This window comes from Octodon degus, unplaced genomic scaffold (genome assembly GCF_000260255.1).
Source record: "Octodon degus isolate 3935 unplaced genomic scaffold, OctDeg1.0 scaffold00126, whole genome shotgun sequence".
In the NCBI taxonomy this organism is placed as follows: Eukaryota; Metazoa; Chordata; class Mammalia; order Rodentia; family Octodontidae; genus Octodon; species Octodon degus.
In genome coordinates, this window is record NW_004524702.1 from 5,621,541 (window position 1) to 5,640,623 (window position 19,083).

Sequence of the window (19,083 nt, forward strand, 5' to 3'; positions counted from 1 at the left end):
AAAAAAAAAAAAAAAAAAGAGAAATGCCACCCAGAGGACAGGGCATTGGCACAGACAAGTAGGACATTGTTGAAATGGAGTATGCTAGGGAGGTGCTTAGAAATTACAGGCTACGCTGGATATGGTAGCAAACGGCTGTAATCCCAGCACTCGAGGAGCACCATGAGTCTGAGGCCAGCCTGAGTTACACAGTGAGTTCAAGGCCCACCTGAAATACACAGTAAGACTGTATCTCAGTGAAGGAATCATGGGCTGACACCTACTTAAATCAAGTCTAAGTGCCAATGCAGGGTAGGGCCCATTTCCACGAATTGAGGCCTCAGTGTGGGGCAAAGAACTTTAAGACTGGAATGGACAATTGGCTCTGCTGTCACCTCTGACAGGAATGAACCACAGGACTTTATGCAGAACGGCTCCTTTGCAGATCACCTGACAATCTGAGGATAAAGCCAGGTGCTATCTAGGATATTCTTTCAATGTGACTATGATTCAGAAAAATCTAATGTAGTCTTAGTATTTTACTAGTAAGAGTAATAATAAAGTAATAATAATAATAAAGTAATAATAAAATAAGTTAGTAAAAGTTACTTGATGAGGTCAAGGCAGGAGGATCACAGTGGGTTTGAGGCTAGCCTGGGCTACAAATGCAGTTAAAGGCCAGCTAAACTATACAGTGAAACCCTGTAACTTCACAAAGCAAAGCAAAGCAAAATGAACAGCAAAGCAAAGCGAAACAAAACAAAAAAGTTACCCAAGGTAGAAATCTCTAAGGATATGAAATCTTTCAGATATCAAGCTCTTGGCCTCAGCAAGCTGCAGGCCCAGCCTACCCTTTATTTATAACTGAAGTTAGTTTGCTATTTCTCAATTTATATTTTCTCCTCTGCCAAAGATTCACTTATTTTTCAGAACAGATTTTTCTCTCTTGTTCTATTAATCTTTCTTTTTTTTGTTTTTTATGGCACTGGGGATTGAACTCAGGACCTTGAGCTTGCCAGGCAGACACTTATGCCCTTGAGCTGCCTCCCCAGCCCTATTAATCTTTCTACAAATAGGCAAAAATTATTTTATGAGACTCTTTTATTAATTTCTCAAAAGAGTTCAACCTGTGTCTCATGCAAAAAAATGTTATCTAAAAAGCCATACTAAAATATATTCTAATTTTTAAATGTTTTTTATCATATTCTGTAGGGACTTAAAGTTCAACATATCAATACTCGATGAAAAATACCTATTCCATATTATACCTAAGATGTTTGATATGCAGACAGATAGTGAGGTTAAGATTAACAGCCTAAGTTATATGGTAATAACAATAAGCTTGTCTTCTGGATGGTTAACCACCTAAGTTTGCAGACCAAAATTAAAGAAAAAGGAGAGCTGCAAGGAAAGCCAATATTTTGGCCCTAGCCTTCCAAGGTCAATTAAGACTCAGGACAGATGAAAACCTGTACTGTAACGTCATGTAACTCAGTAGTGTCCCAAATTTTCTGATCAAGGAGATTATGGGGCCAAAGAGGAAAGTGATTGATGATACAGAGTGTGCCTAAGGAGAGTCACTTGGCGAGAAAACATTCTCTCAGGCTTTCACAGAGAGCACATTGGCCAAGCAATGGCCGTGACTCATCCACATGGCTGACACGGACAAAGGCTCTACAATCTGAGGTACAGGATCTCAGGATAAATCCTGAGGGGATTTCACTGACCTTATCAGACCCAAAAGCTACAACTCTTGTTGCATAGGTCCTGCTTTCCCTTGGTCTTAACCATCCAGCAGAAAAGTATAAAAACGAAATATAAGAAGTAAAGCCATGCTGTTATGTTGAGCTATAGGGGACTCGGGTCAACAATTTGTGACATTGCCAGTGAAGCGGAAGACCCAATACTATTATGGGCTACTGGCCTCTTTTAGAGTATTTTACTGAGTTTACACACCTATAATATTCAAATAACAGAACTTAACAAAAAAAGGGGATACAGATGAATGTCCATTTTGTATCTGTGTATTCAAAGTGGTTAAGATAGATATATAGTTACATTCTCTTAATGAATAGAGTGATTTGTTCTAATGGTGTTTGTAAATAGGATATCATGTCTGCATCTTATACAGCAATTAACCACTAAGAAGAATGTATGCAATGTGTGAATTATTGAAACTGTCCTACCAATTTGATTTGAAAATGTCTCATTACTATTTGTTTATCAATAAAATTATGGTGAAAAAATGCATCTATTTGAATGAATAGATGAAAAACACAACAATTTGAAGTATACAATTCAATGACTTTGGGTAAACTTACAGAGACCAGAAACCATCATTTTAATCCAGTTTCACAATGTTTCATGGCCAGAAAAAGGTCCTCCTTGGTCATCTGTAATCAGTCTTTACTCTCTGCCTACACAACTGCTATTCTTCTGTCTAAAACTTAAGCTATTTCTAGGTGCTTCACCTAAATAGAATTAGTCTTTTACATTGGGATCTTCCACTGGAGGTCCTCCCACATTGTAGCACCTATTAGTATGAGATTCCTTTTTATGGCTTAATAGAACTCTTTTCTACAGTTATGTAATATTTTCTTCATTGCCAGTTGGTAGACATTTGATTTGCCTCTGTTTAGCTACCATGAATAATCTGTTATAAGCATTAATGTACAATATTTATTATGAGGGAGATTTTCATTTCTCTAAGATAGCCTGTACTATTATGGACTATTGGATTCTTTTAGAATATTTTCCTGAGTTAACACACCTATAATACTCAAATGATAGAACTAAACAAAAGGGGATACAGATGAATGTCCATTTTGTATCTGTGTATTCAAGATGGTTAGGATAGCTATATAGTTACATTCTCTTAATGAATACAGGGATTTGTTCTAATAGTGTTTGTAAATAGGATATCATGTCCACATCTTGTACAGCAAATAACCAATAGGAAGAGAATATGCAACATGTTAATTATTTTTTTTTTAAAACATTTATTTATTTATTTATTGTGTGGCCAGCTCAGCCCACCAGGGGGCGGGGCTGGCTGGCATGTGGTGCTGGGGGATTGAACCGTGGTCCCTGTGCTTTGCTAAGCTTGTTCTAAGTAGGTGCTTTAGACCACTGAGCCATCTCGCCAGCCCCAACATGTTAATTATTGAAACTGTCCTACCAACTTGATTTGAAACTGTCTCATTGCTATTTGTTTCTCAACAAAATTATGGAAAAAAATTAAAAATAAAAATAAATAAAATAAAAAGGATAAAAAAATAAAAATAAAAAGCCATACTAAAACAGGGCTGCAGATTCCCCAAGTTGTAAACACTGGCTGTCACTTATTCAGAGACTTTAGGAAGACGACATAACTAAACTTTATCATTCATAACTAAACTTATCATTCTTTTTTTTTTTTAATATTTATTTATTTTGTGTGTGGCCAGCTCAGCCCACCAGGGGGCGGGCGGGCTGGCATGTGGTGCTGGGGGATTGAACCGAGGTCCCTGTGCTTTGCTTGGCTTAGCTTGTTCTAAGTAGGTGCTTTAGACCACTGAACCATCTCACCAGCCCCAACTTATCATTCTTTAACACTAGGCCCTGCATTGTGAATGGCTGAGAGAGGATTAAAGGAGTTAATGTACATAAAGAAATCAAGAGTAGTTTCACTACTGAAACTCACTGGACATGTCCTCTCCCTTATCCCGAGAAGCCAGTGCTGATTAGGCCTCACAAGGACCTGTCACCATAGCTTAAGCCTCCTGTTCTCTCTCTGCCTTCTCCTTCAAGTAAATTACTTCTAAAGAGCCAGAGAGGCAGCCAACTTGGTGAGGATGATAAAGAAAGCATTACAAGATTCTGTCATTCCTACTATATGAAAGCATTTCTCCGCTTCTTGGCCAGGGTTTCAGCCTAGCATATGATGCCTAGGCTCCTCCAATTTTCTTCTCTTTTTTTTCTATTGGCGGAACCGGGGATTGAACTCAGGCCCTTGTACTTGCCAGGGAAGCGCTTATTCCACTGAGCCATCTCCCCGGCCCTCCTCCAATTTCCTTTACCATATTAAATCACCATGAGGCATGTTTGCATGGGAGATCCTTGCACATCGTGAGTGTGCAGCACAGCAGGAAGGCCCATAGCCCTTCCAGCAAAACAAGACGTGTGGGAGGCAGCTCAGCCTCCACCAATCCTCTGCTCCCGAACAACTCTGACAAGCAAATGTGGCTCACAATATGATCAGTTTCCGGATGATACCTAAAGTGAGGGTGAACTGGGAAGTTGGAGATCATTGGAAGCAGCCCAGTTTCTCACATGCAAACACATGTTGCTGGATCACAGGGAGATAAGCCGGAGGAGGCAGGATATCACTGACATAATGTGCAAATGACCCTCTGCAGGATTAGACAATAGCAAATTATTAAATTTGATATAAAATTATACCTACAAAGAGTATATGAGGGCTGGGGAGATAGCTCAGTAGAATAAGCACTTGCCTGGCAAGTGCAAGGGCCTGAGTTCAAACCCCAGTTCTGCCCCCCCCCCCCAAAAAAAAAGAGTATATGATTAGTGTGTGCACCCAGGGAAACAAGTTAACAGGTGAATAAATAGGCAGAGTAAGGAATAATTAATTATAAGGCAGAGGTAACAAAGTAGATAAAATATCGCCTCTTGCTAGGTGTGGTGCTCATACCTGTAATCAGGAAGCTGAGGCAGGAAGATCACCATTTGTTTGAGGTTCACGTGGGCTACAGAGGGAGTTCAAGGCTAGCCTGAACTATATAGTGAGACACTACATCAAAAAATCAAAAGAAAAACTGCTTCTAAATGGGACAAGGGGGCTAGGGAAATGGCTCAGTAGAATAATTTTTTTTGCTTCCCTGGCAAGCACACGGGCCTGAGTTCAATCCCCAGGTCCGTCAATAAATAAATAAATAAATAAATAGACAGACAAGGAAAGGTAGAGAGAGTAGAAGGGCCAAAAGGGCCATGCGGTGTCCATGGGCACACAAATGGATATCATAAGCACCCTACCCCTTCCTCAATCTGCCAGCTTGAGCCCATCATCTAATAGCAAGAAGAGTCTGGCTGGTGCACAGAGGGGAAACAGCTCCTTGGCATGGGACTTGGAGAGTACTTACCTTTGGCTTTGCGTCTCTCGAAGGTAAGACGGAAGTCCTGGCAGTGGCAGCAGCAGTGCGTTTGGGTGGGGCAGCTGGTACTAAGCCTGATGCAAGACTCATGGGTTTTTTATTCGACCCACCAGAGGTGGTAGGAGCTGGCTGCTTAGGGACAGGAGTGAGCTGTGTTTTGGCTTTCGATGTTGAAGTCTTTGCAGGTTGAGTGTTGGCCAAAGGCTTTAGGTTGATTGTTGTTTTTTTTTTATATTTTATATTTTAATTTTTTAAAGACCAACATCAAACACACAGACAAGAATAAAAACAAATAAAAAAGTATAAATTGCACAATTCAAAGTAAAATTATAAACAATGAGGATGATGCAACTGAAAATTAGCATTTCTTTCTTCTGAGCTCAGAAAACAAAAACAATACCAGAATAGAATAGAAAGAAACTGGGGAGATTTTCTTTTTCTTTCTGGTGCTAGGGATTGAATCCAGGACTCACGCATGCCAGCACTCTCTCTACCACAGAGGTACATCACCAGTCTGTGGAAAAATTCTTTATTGACAGTGCCACAAATCCAACCGGTTTGGTACTTGAATATTTAACATCAGTAATAGGTTTATATTATTAGGCAACTTCTGGTAGCTGTCATACTTTCAGAAACAAAATTATCAGTGGGTTATTAAGGCAATCCTACTGTATCTTTTGGTGTTTTTTTGAGCCATGGAGTTGCTATGAGGCCAAAACTGGCCTTGCATTCACAATCCCACTTTGGCTTTCTGCTAGCTAGGATTACAGGCACATGCTTGTTCATTCTTATTTGTAATGCAGGGGAATGAGCTCAAGGCTACATCTCCAGCCCTTTTTCTTCTTTTGAGATTGTATCTTGCTGGGCTGGATTTTATGATCCTTCTGTCTCAGCCTCCCAGAACACTGGGATTACAGGTGTACATGATCACACTTGGCTATACTATCTGTATCCTGTTGTGACAACATCACTATATCCTAATATTCTAAAATGAACTTCAAAAAAAGTACAAGAGGGGCCGGGGAGATGGATCAGTAGGATAAGCGCTTGACTGGCAAACACAAGGATCTGAGTTCAATCCCCGGTTCCACCAAAAAAAAAAAAAAAAAAGTACAAGAAAGTAGCCAGTTATAGCAGTACACCTCTGTAATCCCAGCACTTGGGAGACTCAGGCAGGAGGATTGTTGAGAGTTTGAGGCCTGCCTGGGCTACATAGTTAATTCAAGTCCAGCCTCTACCAATACAGAGAGACCCTGTAAAAGAGGGCTGGCCAGATAGCTCAGCAGATTAAAGCACCTGCTTAGGCAGATACAGGGACCAGGTTTGATTCCCGGCATCCTGTGTGGGCTCTGCCCCTGGGGTGCTCTGAGACAACAAATGACACTGGGGGTGAAGTCCACCTGTAATTCCAGCATTTGGGAGGCTGAAAACAGGAGGATCACACTATGAGTCCCATCTGTAGTAAGACCCGATAGATCCTCTACTAAATACGTAAAAAAATAAAGTAAAAGAAGGTTTCAGGCGTGGGGGTGTGTCTACAGCTAAGAGCAACCATAAAACTCTAAATTCCTTTATTACTCCAATTGTCCTTTTGTAAGGACAACCTCAATACAAGTTTTTTAATAGATACATAAGATAAAAGGGTCAAAGGCAGAACATTTAAAATTTGGTTTAGATTGCAGAACATTTAAAATTTGGTTTAGATTGCTATGGTAAAGTGGAAATACTAAAGTATTTTCCGCTGGGTGTGGTGGCACACACACCTATGATTTCAGCACTCCGAAGGCTGAGGGGGGTGGTGCAGTGAGTTTGAAGCCCACACTGGGCTACACAGTGAGTTTAAGGACCACCTGAGCTATATTCACACCAAGAAAATTCTAAGCACATCCACACTTGAAGAAAGACTTGTACTGGCTCAGAAAAAAGAACATTCATGATTCAAGCAATAGTAGCAGAAGGCACTATTTTTAAAAAATTACAGCACTAGAAGATAACCATCATTCTGGCACCTACCTTGGTTTTTTTTTCTGGGCTTGGTGGGAGTTCCTTGTTTGGGGGGGTAGAGATGTCATTTCCGGTCACACTCACAGCCACCTTTCCCTCTTCTGGCCTGGCTATTCCTAAGGGTGGGTGGTAACTGGGAATTATTCAGAGCAAATATTTTTTATATCCATTCTGAAAGAGCTAGGCATAGCAGACAGAGCACTAACTCCCACTTCATTCGGAAAACAATTCCACAGGTTCGTGCTGCTGCAGCGCAGACAAGACTCCCAAGCTCTCACAGCGACACAGGACCACTAGATTCCAAAGATTCAGGGAGTTGTCCTAGTAGAGAATAGATCTAAGGGGGTTTTGTACAAATGATCAGAGGAAGAAAATGGCACTTGAAGTTTGGTTTCCCTTCCCTAGAGACCACAAAGAGGTACTGTCACCAATGAGTGCACACAAGGGACAAAAACCTCTTCTATGGAGTCCATCTCTGGAATAAAGGCTGCAGACAGATGGGGTAAAAGCCAGTATATCATCCCCTATCCTCCCGATACTTCCTCTCCCCGTGAAGAACGCTTTATGGAGGATGTGAGATTAAGCTGCTCCAGTTCCAGCAGTGACCCAGATTTGCAACGAGGCTGAGACCACACAACTGGACCCAGGGCTAGAAACAGTCACCTGCCTCAGGCAGCCCTGCCTCCTCCAGTGAAGGGGCTCCTGCGGATGTCAATGGGGCTGTGTCTGAAAGGACTGAACACCATGACATCCAGAACTGCTGTAGGGAAGTTACAAAAGGTTCAAAATCCAGCACCAAGAAAGTTAAGTATAAGTAAAAAGGTACAAGCTAAACAGAAAAAGATTGAACTTCATTCTCAATTTATAAGTCATTTCTTCAAATCAATGACTCTCATGAGAAAAAAATGAACAAAAGGATATGGACACAGTTTATAGGAGATAAAATGTCTTCTGAAAAATGTGCAAAAGATGTCTAATCTTAGGTATCAAGAGACAAGAAAATTAAAATTAGGTTAAATGCCCTTTTTGGGTGAGGGGTTAGAAACATCTTGTTGGGGTAACATGCTCCAAAAACAGTCAGTCAGTAAAACAGGTTGCAGAGAATATAGCCTATGAACAGCCCTCCCGCCTGAAAAAATAACACCAGGGGTTGAAATTTCCCTCTCCTTGGGCTTCTTGGGTATAAGATGTTTTGGCAGCTCTGTGTTTATCATCTGTGCATGGGACACCATGTCTGTGTCCCCTAAGCCGACTATGTAGTGGCTGTAGATGGCTGCAGGGCTCTCCTCAAACCAGCCCAGCCTAGACAAGATCTTTTCCCACCTCAAACATGGAACCAAAGCAAAGAGCAGGTAGGGCCCCCTCACTGAAGTGCTGGGCAGGGCCTGAAATGCTAGTTTCAGCCATGCATGATGGCACATGCCTGTCATCCTAGCTTCTAGGACCCTGTCACAAAACAAAACAAAAGAACACAGCTTAGTGGAAAGGTCCTGGGCTCAATCTCCTGTACCTTAAAAAAACTGAGAAAAAGCTCTTGCTAAGGCAATGTATTACCAAACGTTCTCATCTGAAAATAAGCACTGGGCTAGGGAAGGGCCCTGCTGGTAACACTAGTGAACCGGCCCACCGGCAGGGCAGTCTGATCTGATCATGGCTCTGAAAACCGCACTGTAGGAAAATTTCAACCCAAAAATGCTATTTCTAGAAGCTCATTTTAGAGATATATTTCACACAATGGAAAATATGGAAGTTTGTACATCAGATAATTTTCTAGAATGGTAAAGCACTGAAACAACCTTTCAAAGTCAGTTCACAGAAAACAAAAATATCATGGCTACAATTCCAGCTATTTGGGAGCCCAAAGCAGGAAGACTCCAAGTTGGAGACCAGGCTCTGATGCAGAATAAAATAAGCAAGGCTAGGCCTGAGTTCAATCCTTGGCACCATGAATAAACAACCCAGAAATATCAGTATTATGCTTTATTCCGAGAAAAATAAAGCACAAGAAGATTCTTTGATGACTGATACGGAGTCATCCTTAGCAAGGGAGAAGCAACTAAAAAGAGCACACAAGAGTATGCATAGCACGAGACCATTTGTCAGAAAGGGTTGGGAGAGAGACACTTGATAACACCGCTGTGTACACACAAACTGGTAGCCTAAGTTTTTTAGAGCTTATTCAATTTTTCTAGTCTTACACTCATTTGTATATACTTCTATTCAATTTTATATGTCATTTCATGTCACCTATACCAACAAGGAACAGTTCGTTCTCACCCCCAGTCCTAAAAGAGAAAGACGGAGATTCTGACATTAAGTATGATGTGAAGTGTGGTATCAGGCTATCTGGAAAAACTAGGGTCTTGCTCTGCCGACCAGACTGGCTGGAAGTCCTGGGTTTAGATACGCCCACCTCCGCGCCTCACTCTGCCCACTGAGCCTGGCTGGTGCAGGTTTCCTGTGGAGGTCGATTAACTTGCTGCTCTATTTCCAGTGTTAGGAGTTTTTCTCATGAATGAGTACTGCAGTCCGCTGAGTGTTTTTTCTGTGTCTATGATTTTCCTTTTTTATACTGCACGTATGGTGGGTTATTTCTGTTATTTTGATTATTGAATCAATTTTGTATATTTAGAATAAGCCTCACTTGGCTGTTATAAGTTTTTCCTATACTGCTCAGTGTGATTTGGTAAGATTTTTTGTTAGAATTTTTTCATGCAACTTTGCAATAGCAACTACTTTCAAATTTTCAATTTTTTTAATACTGTCTTTGTCTGCTACTGGTAAAAAGATATTGACCCGATAGATTTAGGAAGTGCTCCTTATTATTTTATGAAAGAATTAGTATTAATTATTCATTCAGTGAATAGTAAATTCCCAGTAAAGCAATATGGACTGAGGATTTTTTTAGGATTTTCTTTTCCTTTCTTTTTTTCCTTCCTCCTTTCTTTATCTCTCTTTCCTCCTCCCTTTTCTTTTGTCTCTCTTTCTGTGTTAGGTGGGTACTGAACACAGGGCCTTGTGCTAAGCAAATGTTTTATCACTACACCCTCCACCTCCTTTTTATTTTTTTCTTTTTGTTTGTCTGTTTTGTGGTACCAGGGATTGAACTGAGAACCTTGCACTTGCCAGGCAAGTACTTATTCCACTGTGCTATCTCCCCAGCCCCTCAACCTCCTTTTTATCTGTGGGACAGAACATTCTAAATTGCTCAGCCTGGTTAAAACACAATTCTCACCTGGACATGGTAACACACATCTATAGTCCTAGCACTTGGGAGGCTGAGGCAGGAGAACTGCTGTGAGTTCAACGCCAGCTGGAGTGATATAGTGAGTTCAAAGCAAGCTGAACCAGACCCTGTCTCAAAAGACCACAACAGAATTCTCCAATAAAATTTGTTATTTTATTTAGAAACATGATCTTGTTATATAGTTCAGGGTGCCCCTGAACTAACCATATAGCCCAGGCTGGTTTCCAATTCACAGCAATCCTACTGCCTCAGCCTCCCCAGTGCTAAGATTACTGGTTTGTACCACCACACCTGGCTTATTTATTTTTTGTGATACTGGGGATCAAATCCAGGATTTTGCAGATGCTCCCAAGCATTCTCCCACTGAGCTACACCCAGATCTCATCTTTTTCTTCTTCTTCTTTTTTTTTTTTTTTTTTTTTTTGCGGAACCAGGGATTGAACTCAGGCCCTTGTGCTTACCAGGCAAGCACTTATTCTACTGAGCCATCTCCCTGGCCCCGTAAAGTTTTTTTTAGGGCTTGAAATTCTTTTTTTCTGCTTTTGAGGAACCGGGGATTGAACTCAGGCCCTTGTGCTTGCCAGGGAAGCGCTTATTCCACTGAGCCATCTCCCCGGCCCCCAGACCTCATCTTCTGAGACAGGGTTTCTTTAAATTGCTCAGGATGGGATCCAACTTGAGCTCTTTATGCCTCAGCCTCTAAAAACTGGAATTACACTCGTACACTACTGAGTCTGGCTTTCTGATTTTTTTTTTTTTTTTAAGACAGGATCTTGCTTGCCTTGAAATCACCTCACAGCCCAAGCTGACCTCAAACTACCTGTAATCCTGCCTCAAGTGTGCACCTGGGTAACAGTGAGTACACTGCTTTGGATGTACTGCTTGCCCTAGTTATTGCATACAATGTACACATAAGCTACTGAAACCATTCTTCTGTTTATGACCTTTAACTCTTACCATTTAAAAAATAAAATAAATATTTCCTTTCCATACACTGAGCACTTCAACAGAATGTAGTATGTTTATTTCAATCATCAAATAAGCCTTAAAAACTCCTGACAAAGAAGGTCTATTATAGTTCTTGCTTTTACCCACTCCATTTCTATTCTTTCACTTATGAAATTCCCAGCTTCCTCCTATTATCTTTCTAGCGAGCACCCTTTAGCCATTCTCTAGGGCATGTCTTCCAGCAGCAATACTCTGTTGGTCTTTATCTGAGAATCTTTATTTTCCTTTCATTCTCAGATAATTTTACCAGACACAGAAATTGACAGTTCTTTCAGCACTTGAAAAGCTCTGTTCCACTTCCTCTATGATTTTTAAGACTTCTATCTTTTTGTTTCCTTTACAAAAATAGTTGTTAAAAGTCTGTGAGATGTCTTGGTGTGACTTGTATTTATCCTATTGGGCATGTTCAATCTCTTGAATGTGTATGTCAATGTCTTCTGCAGTTTTCAGGGTTTTTTTAAATTTAATTTTATTTTTTAACATGCAGTCCAGGCTACCTTGAAGTCACTATGCAGCCCAGGCTGACCACAAACTCCTGGTGATTATCTTGCCTCAGTCTCCTGAATACTGAGATTATGGGTGCATGTTACCATTCCCAGGTTCAGTTATTATTTCTTTTGCATAATATTCTCTAGGACCCTAATGACACAAATGTTAGATATTTTGTTACCGTCCCACAGGTTTCTGGGAATCTATTCATGTTTTGGTCTATTTCTTCTTGGTTATTCAGACTTCATAAATTTTATTGATTTATCCTAAAATTTAGTGGTCTTTTTTCCAGAAATAGGGACTAAACGCAGGGGTGGCTCTATCACTGAGCTACATGGCAGCCCTCTTTTATTCTGAGAGAGGCTATCCCTTAAGTTTTGCGCTTGCTATCCTTTTGCTTCAGCCTCCTGAGTAGCTGGGATCACAGCCCAGGATCTTAGTGTGTAACTCAGGCTGGCTTCAAACTTGCAGGGTCCCTCCCCCTGCTTTGGTCTCTGGAGCACTGGGAGTACAGTCATGTGCTCCCACTTTTTGCTACCTCTACTTCTGTGAGCCCAGAAAGCTCCAGCTCGGCCTGGTCAAGCATTCTACGTTTTTTGGGTATTTTTTTTTTTTTTTTTGGCGGAACTGGGGATTGAACTCAGACCCCGCTTATTCTACTGAGCCATCTCCCCAACCCCAAGCATCCTATCTTTTGGAAGACCAAATCAATTGCCACCTCCTCCAAAAACCTTTTATGCCAGGCATGGTGGCACACACCCATAATCTTGGCACTTGGAGTCTGATACAGGACAGCTGTGAGTTTGAGGCCAGCCAGGGCTACACAGTGAGATACTGTCTGAAAGAAACAAAAACCCACCAAAATTCAAATCTTTCATGATTCACAATGCTCTCAGACTCAGCCTCCAACAAGGCCCTAAATTGTAGGATAATTTCCAAGTGCCTCATAGCAGTTGTAAACTGTGTGCAAAATGAGTGAATGAGTCTCTACAGTTTTATCTACATAGTGTTTTTAGCAGAGTCCCCAGTCATCAGGTGAGTGGGTCAGTGGATTTTTCAGTCACCAGCAAGTATTCTCATCAGCACGAACTATTATTACTGTGAAATAGAATGAATTACTTCTGAAACAAAAGTCTTCACTCTTGGGGCCGGGGAGATGGCTCAGTGGAATAAGCGCTTCCCTGGCAAGCGCAAGGGACTGAAATCAATCCCCAGTTCCACAAAAAAAAAAAAAAAAAAAAAAAAAAGATTAAAAGTCTTCACTCGTTACCTTTTTTTTTTTTGCGGGGGTGGGCATAGCCACATAGTCTACAGTGGCTTTGACCTCACTTTGTAGCCCAGGCTGGGCTCAAATTCATACTCCCCCTGCCTCAGCCTCTAAGACCCCTTCACTCCTTGCCATCTAGATTGTACACACACAGTACTGAACTGGGTGGCTGAGGATCAACGAAGATGATAGAATTGGCTCACGAGGAGCTTATAGTTCTCACAAGGCTTTTTCTAGGACAGCATAGGGATCCTGAGTTTTTAGGACCCAGAGCTCTAAGGAACCCTGCCTACTTCCATGAAAAAAAATCCAAACCTGTCGTCCTCCACTTACCCTACTCCAAAAGAGCACGTTTCTTATTTTCAGAGAAAGAAAGAACAATAAATTTCATAAAAAGTATCCAAGGGAATAGAGAAACGACACCGTGAGAAAAATAAACCATCTTTCACTAAGAAAACATCTTTTAAATTACCATGAACAAGCTGTGAATCACAGTCTTTTGTGCTCAATGTGGACTCAGAGATAACCAGCTTTCTGAGACCACCACCAAGCGCTGCGGGGTGGGGGTGGGGGCTATGACACAAAGACAACAGCCCTTGCTGTTTATCAGGTTTCCTTTCTTCTCTTTCCCCACAAATCCTCCCAACACACATACAGAAAGAGAACACTAGCAGCAAGATTAGGTCAAACATGAAGAACAGGAAAAGAATATTAAATAGCCAGCTCTAAAAGGCTCTTTTTCAGCTTAAACAAAAGTAAAACGTTCTCAAAAGCTGAACGAACAACAGAGCTTCCACCCGGACTGCAACTTAATGAGAGGCGGTAGTGCTGATAAACTCATTGTGCATCCACAGAGCGATAGGTTTCCAAGCAAGGACATCAATCAGCTGGGATTGGACACTTCACCGCTCAGGATGTATCTGGTTCAAACCAACTGGAGCTGGGGGGTGGTGAGTGGGGGTGGGGCAAGCAGGGTGCCACAAGGTCACAGAAGGGGCTTTAAATTTTATGCTCCCCAGTTCTGACCCCATTCACTGCCAGCCAGCCTGTGAGCAGGCCCCTCACTCCTACCTATCTGTCACTCTCACTCTGGGGCACCAGCTTGCCCAGCCTTATGCACTTTGTTTCTCTTTGCCCTGCTCCCAGCAAGAGGGATTCAGAGCTTCAGCTTTCCCAGGGTGCACAGGCAGAATGGACTTCACTTTGGTTCCTTCCTTGCTGTCTGCTTGTTCCCAATGGAAGCAAAATTTAGCAACATACCATCACGTGGGGTCTCCTCACGCAGCAGCGATGGAGTGCTCTGGGGTGCACTGACCTCGATTTCTTTCTTCCCCAGCGCTGGCTGCTTCTCGCTTCCCTGGCAGACCAGAGAGTGTGAATCAATGTCTTCCTGTCCTTTTCCTGGGCTGCCTCCTTCAGGAATCTGTTCCAGCTCACTGAAGGGGTGTAACCCGGTGGCGGTGCTCAGTTCCTTCTTCCCCAAGTGGGTCGGCTCCTCTCCCCTACTAGCTGGCGCTTCTTCACAGAGGAAAGGAGGCACCTCCTTAGTAGGGAGGACAGGCCGCTCTTGGGGACTCGGCTCGCAGCTGGCCACCTGCTCCTCAGCCACGGTCATGGAGCGCCTCACAGCAGGGACCCCCAGCTTTCTGGGCATGGGGCTGGGTGCTGGGCTCCTGGGGGGTGGCAGCGGGCCAGAAGGCAGCTCTCCTTGGGCAGGGAGCTCAGGATATTTATCCGCCAGGTTCACTGTCGGGGGGACTGAGAGGTGTGAGCACTCAGACAGGGCCCGGCGCATCGCCTTTTTCTGCTGGGGCGCTTGGTCAGGCATGCCCCTCTCCTCAGAATAACTCAGTCTCCCCAGCTCCTTATCCTGGTCTTGACTGGCAGAGCCAGCATTCACATCCTCTGGAGTGAACTCCACCATGGTGATGGGTGGAATGGCAGCAGAGAAATGTTCACTGGTGGGGGTGGGGTGGGCAACAGCCACCAGGAGTGGGGGCTCACGCTGGATCTGCCCAATGCTGTCATGTATTACCCCAATGAGTGAGCAGCCGAGGGTACGGCCATTCCCCTCTTTGCCTGGACTCACTTCCCTCGAACCCCGAGGCTCCCCAGCCACTGGATGAAAGTTGGGATTCCAAACACTGGTCTCCTGCTCCTCACCACACTGGGCGGGGACTTGGGCAGCCCCAGGACAATCCAGATCCAGCTGGCTCTGGGGTGCCAGCCCATTCTTCTCTGCTACATTGCCCTGGTCTGTGGCGGCTTTGTTTCTGTCTGGCCCCTCTACAAGTCTTGGATGGAACCCGACTGTCTTCTGGTGTTCCAAGTTCCTCTCCAAGGGACAGCAGCTTTCTGAAATCACATACCTGCTCTCAAGGTGACCTGGGGGTGCTTGATACTCCTTGTCCTGCACTTCAATGCTGAGCGCTTTGTCTCGCTTCCCCTCAAAAAAGCAGAGCTTATTCTGCTCCAGGAAGCTGGCGGTCTTCACAAGGCTGTCTTTCAGCTGTCCGTCCATGCTGACATTCAGCCCGATTTCGTTCAGTTTGCCCTCTGTCCTCTGCCACTCGAATCCCTCTTGGCCAATTTCTTTTGGGGGGTCCATCCGGCACTCTGCAGTCGTGCCCTGACAGAGCTGGCCGAGTGCAGCCGCGAGAGAGGCTGGCTGCCTGTCGGAGAGCGACATCGCCTCTTCCACTGCTCTCTCCCCCTCGCTCCTGGTGCTTTAACACCACCTACGCTCACAGAGAGCTTGCAGTGACATCACAGCAAGTCCCCAGCATTCAGGATGAATTTCCCAAGTGCCCCTTTCTCCTCAAGCAGCTGGATGCTGAACATGTTTCCCAGGTGAGGAAGGAATGAAAGAAGGAAGGAAGGAAGGAAAAAAGGAAAGGAGGGAGGGAGGGAGGAAGGATTAGTTGAAAAGAAAGGAAGGAAACTGCTGCTTCCTGCACAAATAAATGCCACGATTAATCTGAAAGGCGAATTTCCTGTTAACTAGCTCTCTGTTCAGACCTGCAATTTAAAATACAGTACAGTGTCAATCTGGGCACTGAGGATAGTAATTATTTTGGCTTTCACTGATATAGATATATGTGTGCCCACACGTTCCCTTATGTGATACTATGCCTAAACTTGCACATTCACCCACTCAAAAAACTGTATTAAAAATAAGCAAGATTCATTTGCCAACCCCTTCTATAACCCTTGAAGAATAATGACTCCAGGAAATTGTTCCAAATTTCACTTAACGAAAAAAAGCTTAATCTAATATCCAAACTGCAGGCATTCACTTCTCAGAGAAGAGTGGGTTTGCTGTCATAGCAACTTACCAAATTCACTTGAAAACTGACTGAGTGGGGTCTGCAAAGCCTAGGGAGAGAGCTGCTAGCAGCTCAGCCTGCAGAAAGCTCACTACAGGGCTGAAAGACATCCCCAGGGCTGCAGGAACATGCATTCCAACTGCTAAATGTCAATCCAATTCTAAAAAACACTTTAAGCATCTGCCCAAAGGCCAGATCCGTTAGGGATCATGTGAGCACAGGAGGATGGTTCATCTTCCTCTGATTTCTGTACCTTAGGGACTGACAATCTGGGATTTAGGAGTTTTTCACAGTAATCTATTTAAGCACAAACAGTCCTCTGCTGTCCCGGACTCTGAACTCACAATAGTATATGCAGAATGGACTGATCCATAAAACAAGTTAAATTGTAACAACTAATATGCCAGAGGAAGGATGTGAGGTCAATCTGGCTGTGACACGTCACCCCAAACCTCATGCACTCATGGGTGTAGGGGGCAGTTTTTTAGAGGTAGCTGAATCTAGAGTTTGTGACTAATGGTCCAATGTTGGGATTGAGGATGTTGAATGCTACACTCTCCTCATGGCAGGCAGCCTGCATACAATAAAAGGCACAGAAAGAGGCTTGTCCCTTCCATCTTAGGCTGGCTTTTGCTGTTTTCTGCAGATATGAATGGCTGTCCCTCTAACATGTACCATCCTGCCTTGGAGTCAAACCTGTATAAACAGTGAGCTAAATCAATCTTTCCTCCCTTAACTTAGGGAATCAACTATTTTGTCTCAGCCATGACAGAAAAGTAACTAAGTGACTGGCAGTGTCCCTGTCCCCCTTCACCACTCACAGGAGTTCCTCCTGAAGGCCTACTGCACTACTACTTACAGGAAGAGGAGTCAGCACCTTCAAGGGTGTCTGACTGAGATCCCCTGCTAGAACCTGCAAATAAGCTCTCAAATAAACCAGAGGCAAAGTTTAGACTCTGTTAGAAATTCAGGAAAGCCGCAACCCACTCACTTAAAAATTAGTTTCCTCCCCCAGAACATGCATATATACTCCTTCAATTCACTGAGACCTTTTAACTTTTGTTGGTGGAGAAAACATTAATTCAACTTGGAGCCAGAAGACCAGCTTATTCAATCTTTCTGTCATGTAATAGTTAAGATTCTGACCAATAACACATTTAACCACTATCAGATTCTGTTTTCTATCTCTGAGGGTCACCTTTAAGGTGCTTTCAAGTGTTATAGGTTTTTTTTAAAAAAAGGATTATAGTTTTAACAGTTACATTAGACATACATTCAAGGAACCAGGCAGGAACCTTCTGCTTCACACATCACAATGTGATTGTAACCTAGGGTGCCAGTGCCTTGTTCAAGGGTGCTGCCTGATGGCAGAAGCCAAGTGTGAGGTAAACAGAAGTCTATCACAAAAGGTCGGCAGCCTGAGTTGGCCCTCAACACTCTGAATGAAGCAGTAGGGAATCCCCACCCGAAGACCAAGCATGGAGACTTGTTCCTAGAGTCAAGAAGTTTTAGTTCTAGCTAGCCTACCCAGATCTTTTGTACTCATACCAACTGACAATAATTTGAACTCCAAGTCCCTTCAAATCTCATGGGTCCTGCCTCAGTGGTTCCACCCGAAAGTAGATTTCAAAATGTGAATCAGCCAAGAGCAACAACCAGGTGAATGAAGCTAGGCAGTAAAAAAGAACACACATTCGATATCACAGCTCATACCGTACAGACCAGAAATGTGGTCCTCCTGAAAAAAGAACTATGAAGTATGGATTGTGTGGAAGATATAAAAGACACATGGTAATCTTTTATTTATATGCATCTTCTGCAAACCTCTAGAAGGCAGGAATAGGACCTATTTATAAGTGCTAGTGATCAGTATAAGGCTTGACACAGTAAACTGGTTTTCAAAAAAGATCTGTGTGGGCCAGGATATAGTTCAGTGGCACAGCGCCTGAGTGGCAATCACAAGGCCCTGAGTTCAATTCCTGGCACACACACACACACACAAATAATCTGCTCAGAGAAAGAATAGATATATTCTATACATCATCTTTATTCATTATCTGACTGACCCTTGCCACCATTAACACTGTCTTCAACTCACCCCATGAGTACATGGATTTCTGTATAGCTGTAGGAAGGTGATTTCCAAGACACTTTTCTCAGACTTGTCAAGCTTAAAAGCACTTTGGCACTGTCTCTAGGTCCAAGATCCTAGTAGGTGTACTGGCAGTTGTTTCTGTTTCTGCCTTAAGCCTAGAACTAGTACTTAATCAGTTCTGGGCCTTTGTTTTTTGGTGTGTTCCACAACTAGTTTCTCACATTCTTTATCTTCAGGAAACAATTCTAATAAGGGCTGGCCAAATAGCTCAACGGATTAATGCATCTGCAAGCAGGTGCAGGCTCAGGGGCCTGGGGTTCGAACCCGAAGCCTGCCATGCCAGCCACACCCCCAGAGTATACTGAGAAGGCAATTGAGACTGGGCATGATGGTGCATGCCTGTAATCCCAGCTCTTGGGAGGCTGTAAACAGGCAGATCAGTATGAGTGTGATCCAGTAGAGAGACCCTGAATACCCTGTAGACTCTTCCCTAAAAATGGAAAAAAAAAAAAAAAAAA

At 43.1% G+C, this 19,083-nt stretch overlaps 1 protein-coding gene across 9 annotated transcripts in view; it reads right to left on the reverse strand.

Annotated features, from left to right (window-relative positions):
- Positions 1 to 19,083, reverse strand: part of Map4 (microtubule associated protein 4) — a 171,084-nt gene that overhangs the window by 14,774 nt on the left and 137,227 nt on the right. For 7 of the 9 annotated variants that reach the window (XM_023700697.1, XM_023700695.1, XM_023700698.1 and 4 more), the window contains 2 exons: positions 7,143 to 7,249; positions 5,118 to 5,333 (listed from right to left, as the gene is read on the reverse strand). In XM_023700697.1, the coding sequence (XP_023556465.1) occupies positions 5,118 to 5,333; positions 7,143 to 7,249 (323 nt within the window). Of the gene's footprint in view, positions 1 to 5,117; positions 5,334 to 7,142; positions 7,250 to 14,404; positions 15,854 to 19,083 lie in introns of those variants that run through there. The other 2 variants (XM_023700701.1, XM_023700700.1) reach the window with 2 other exon arrangements.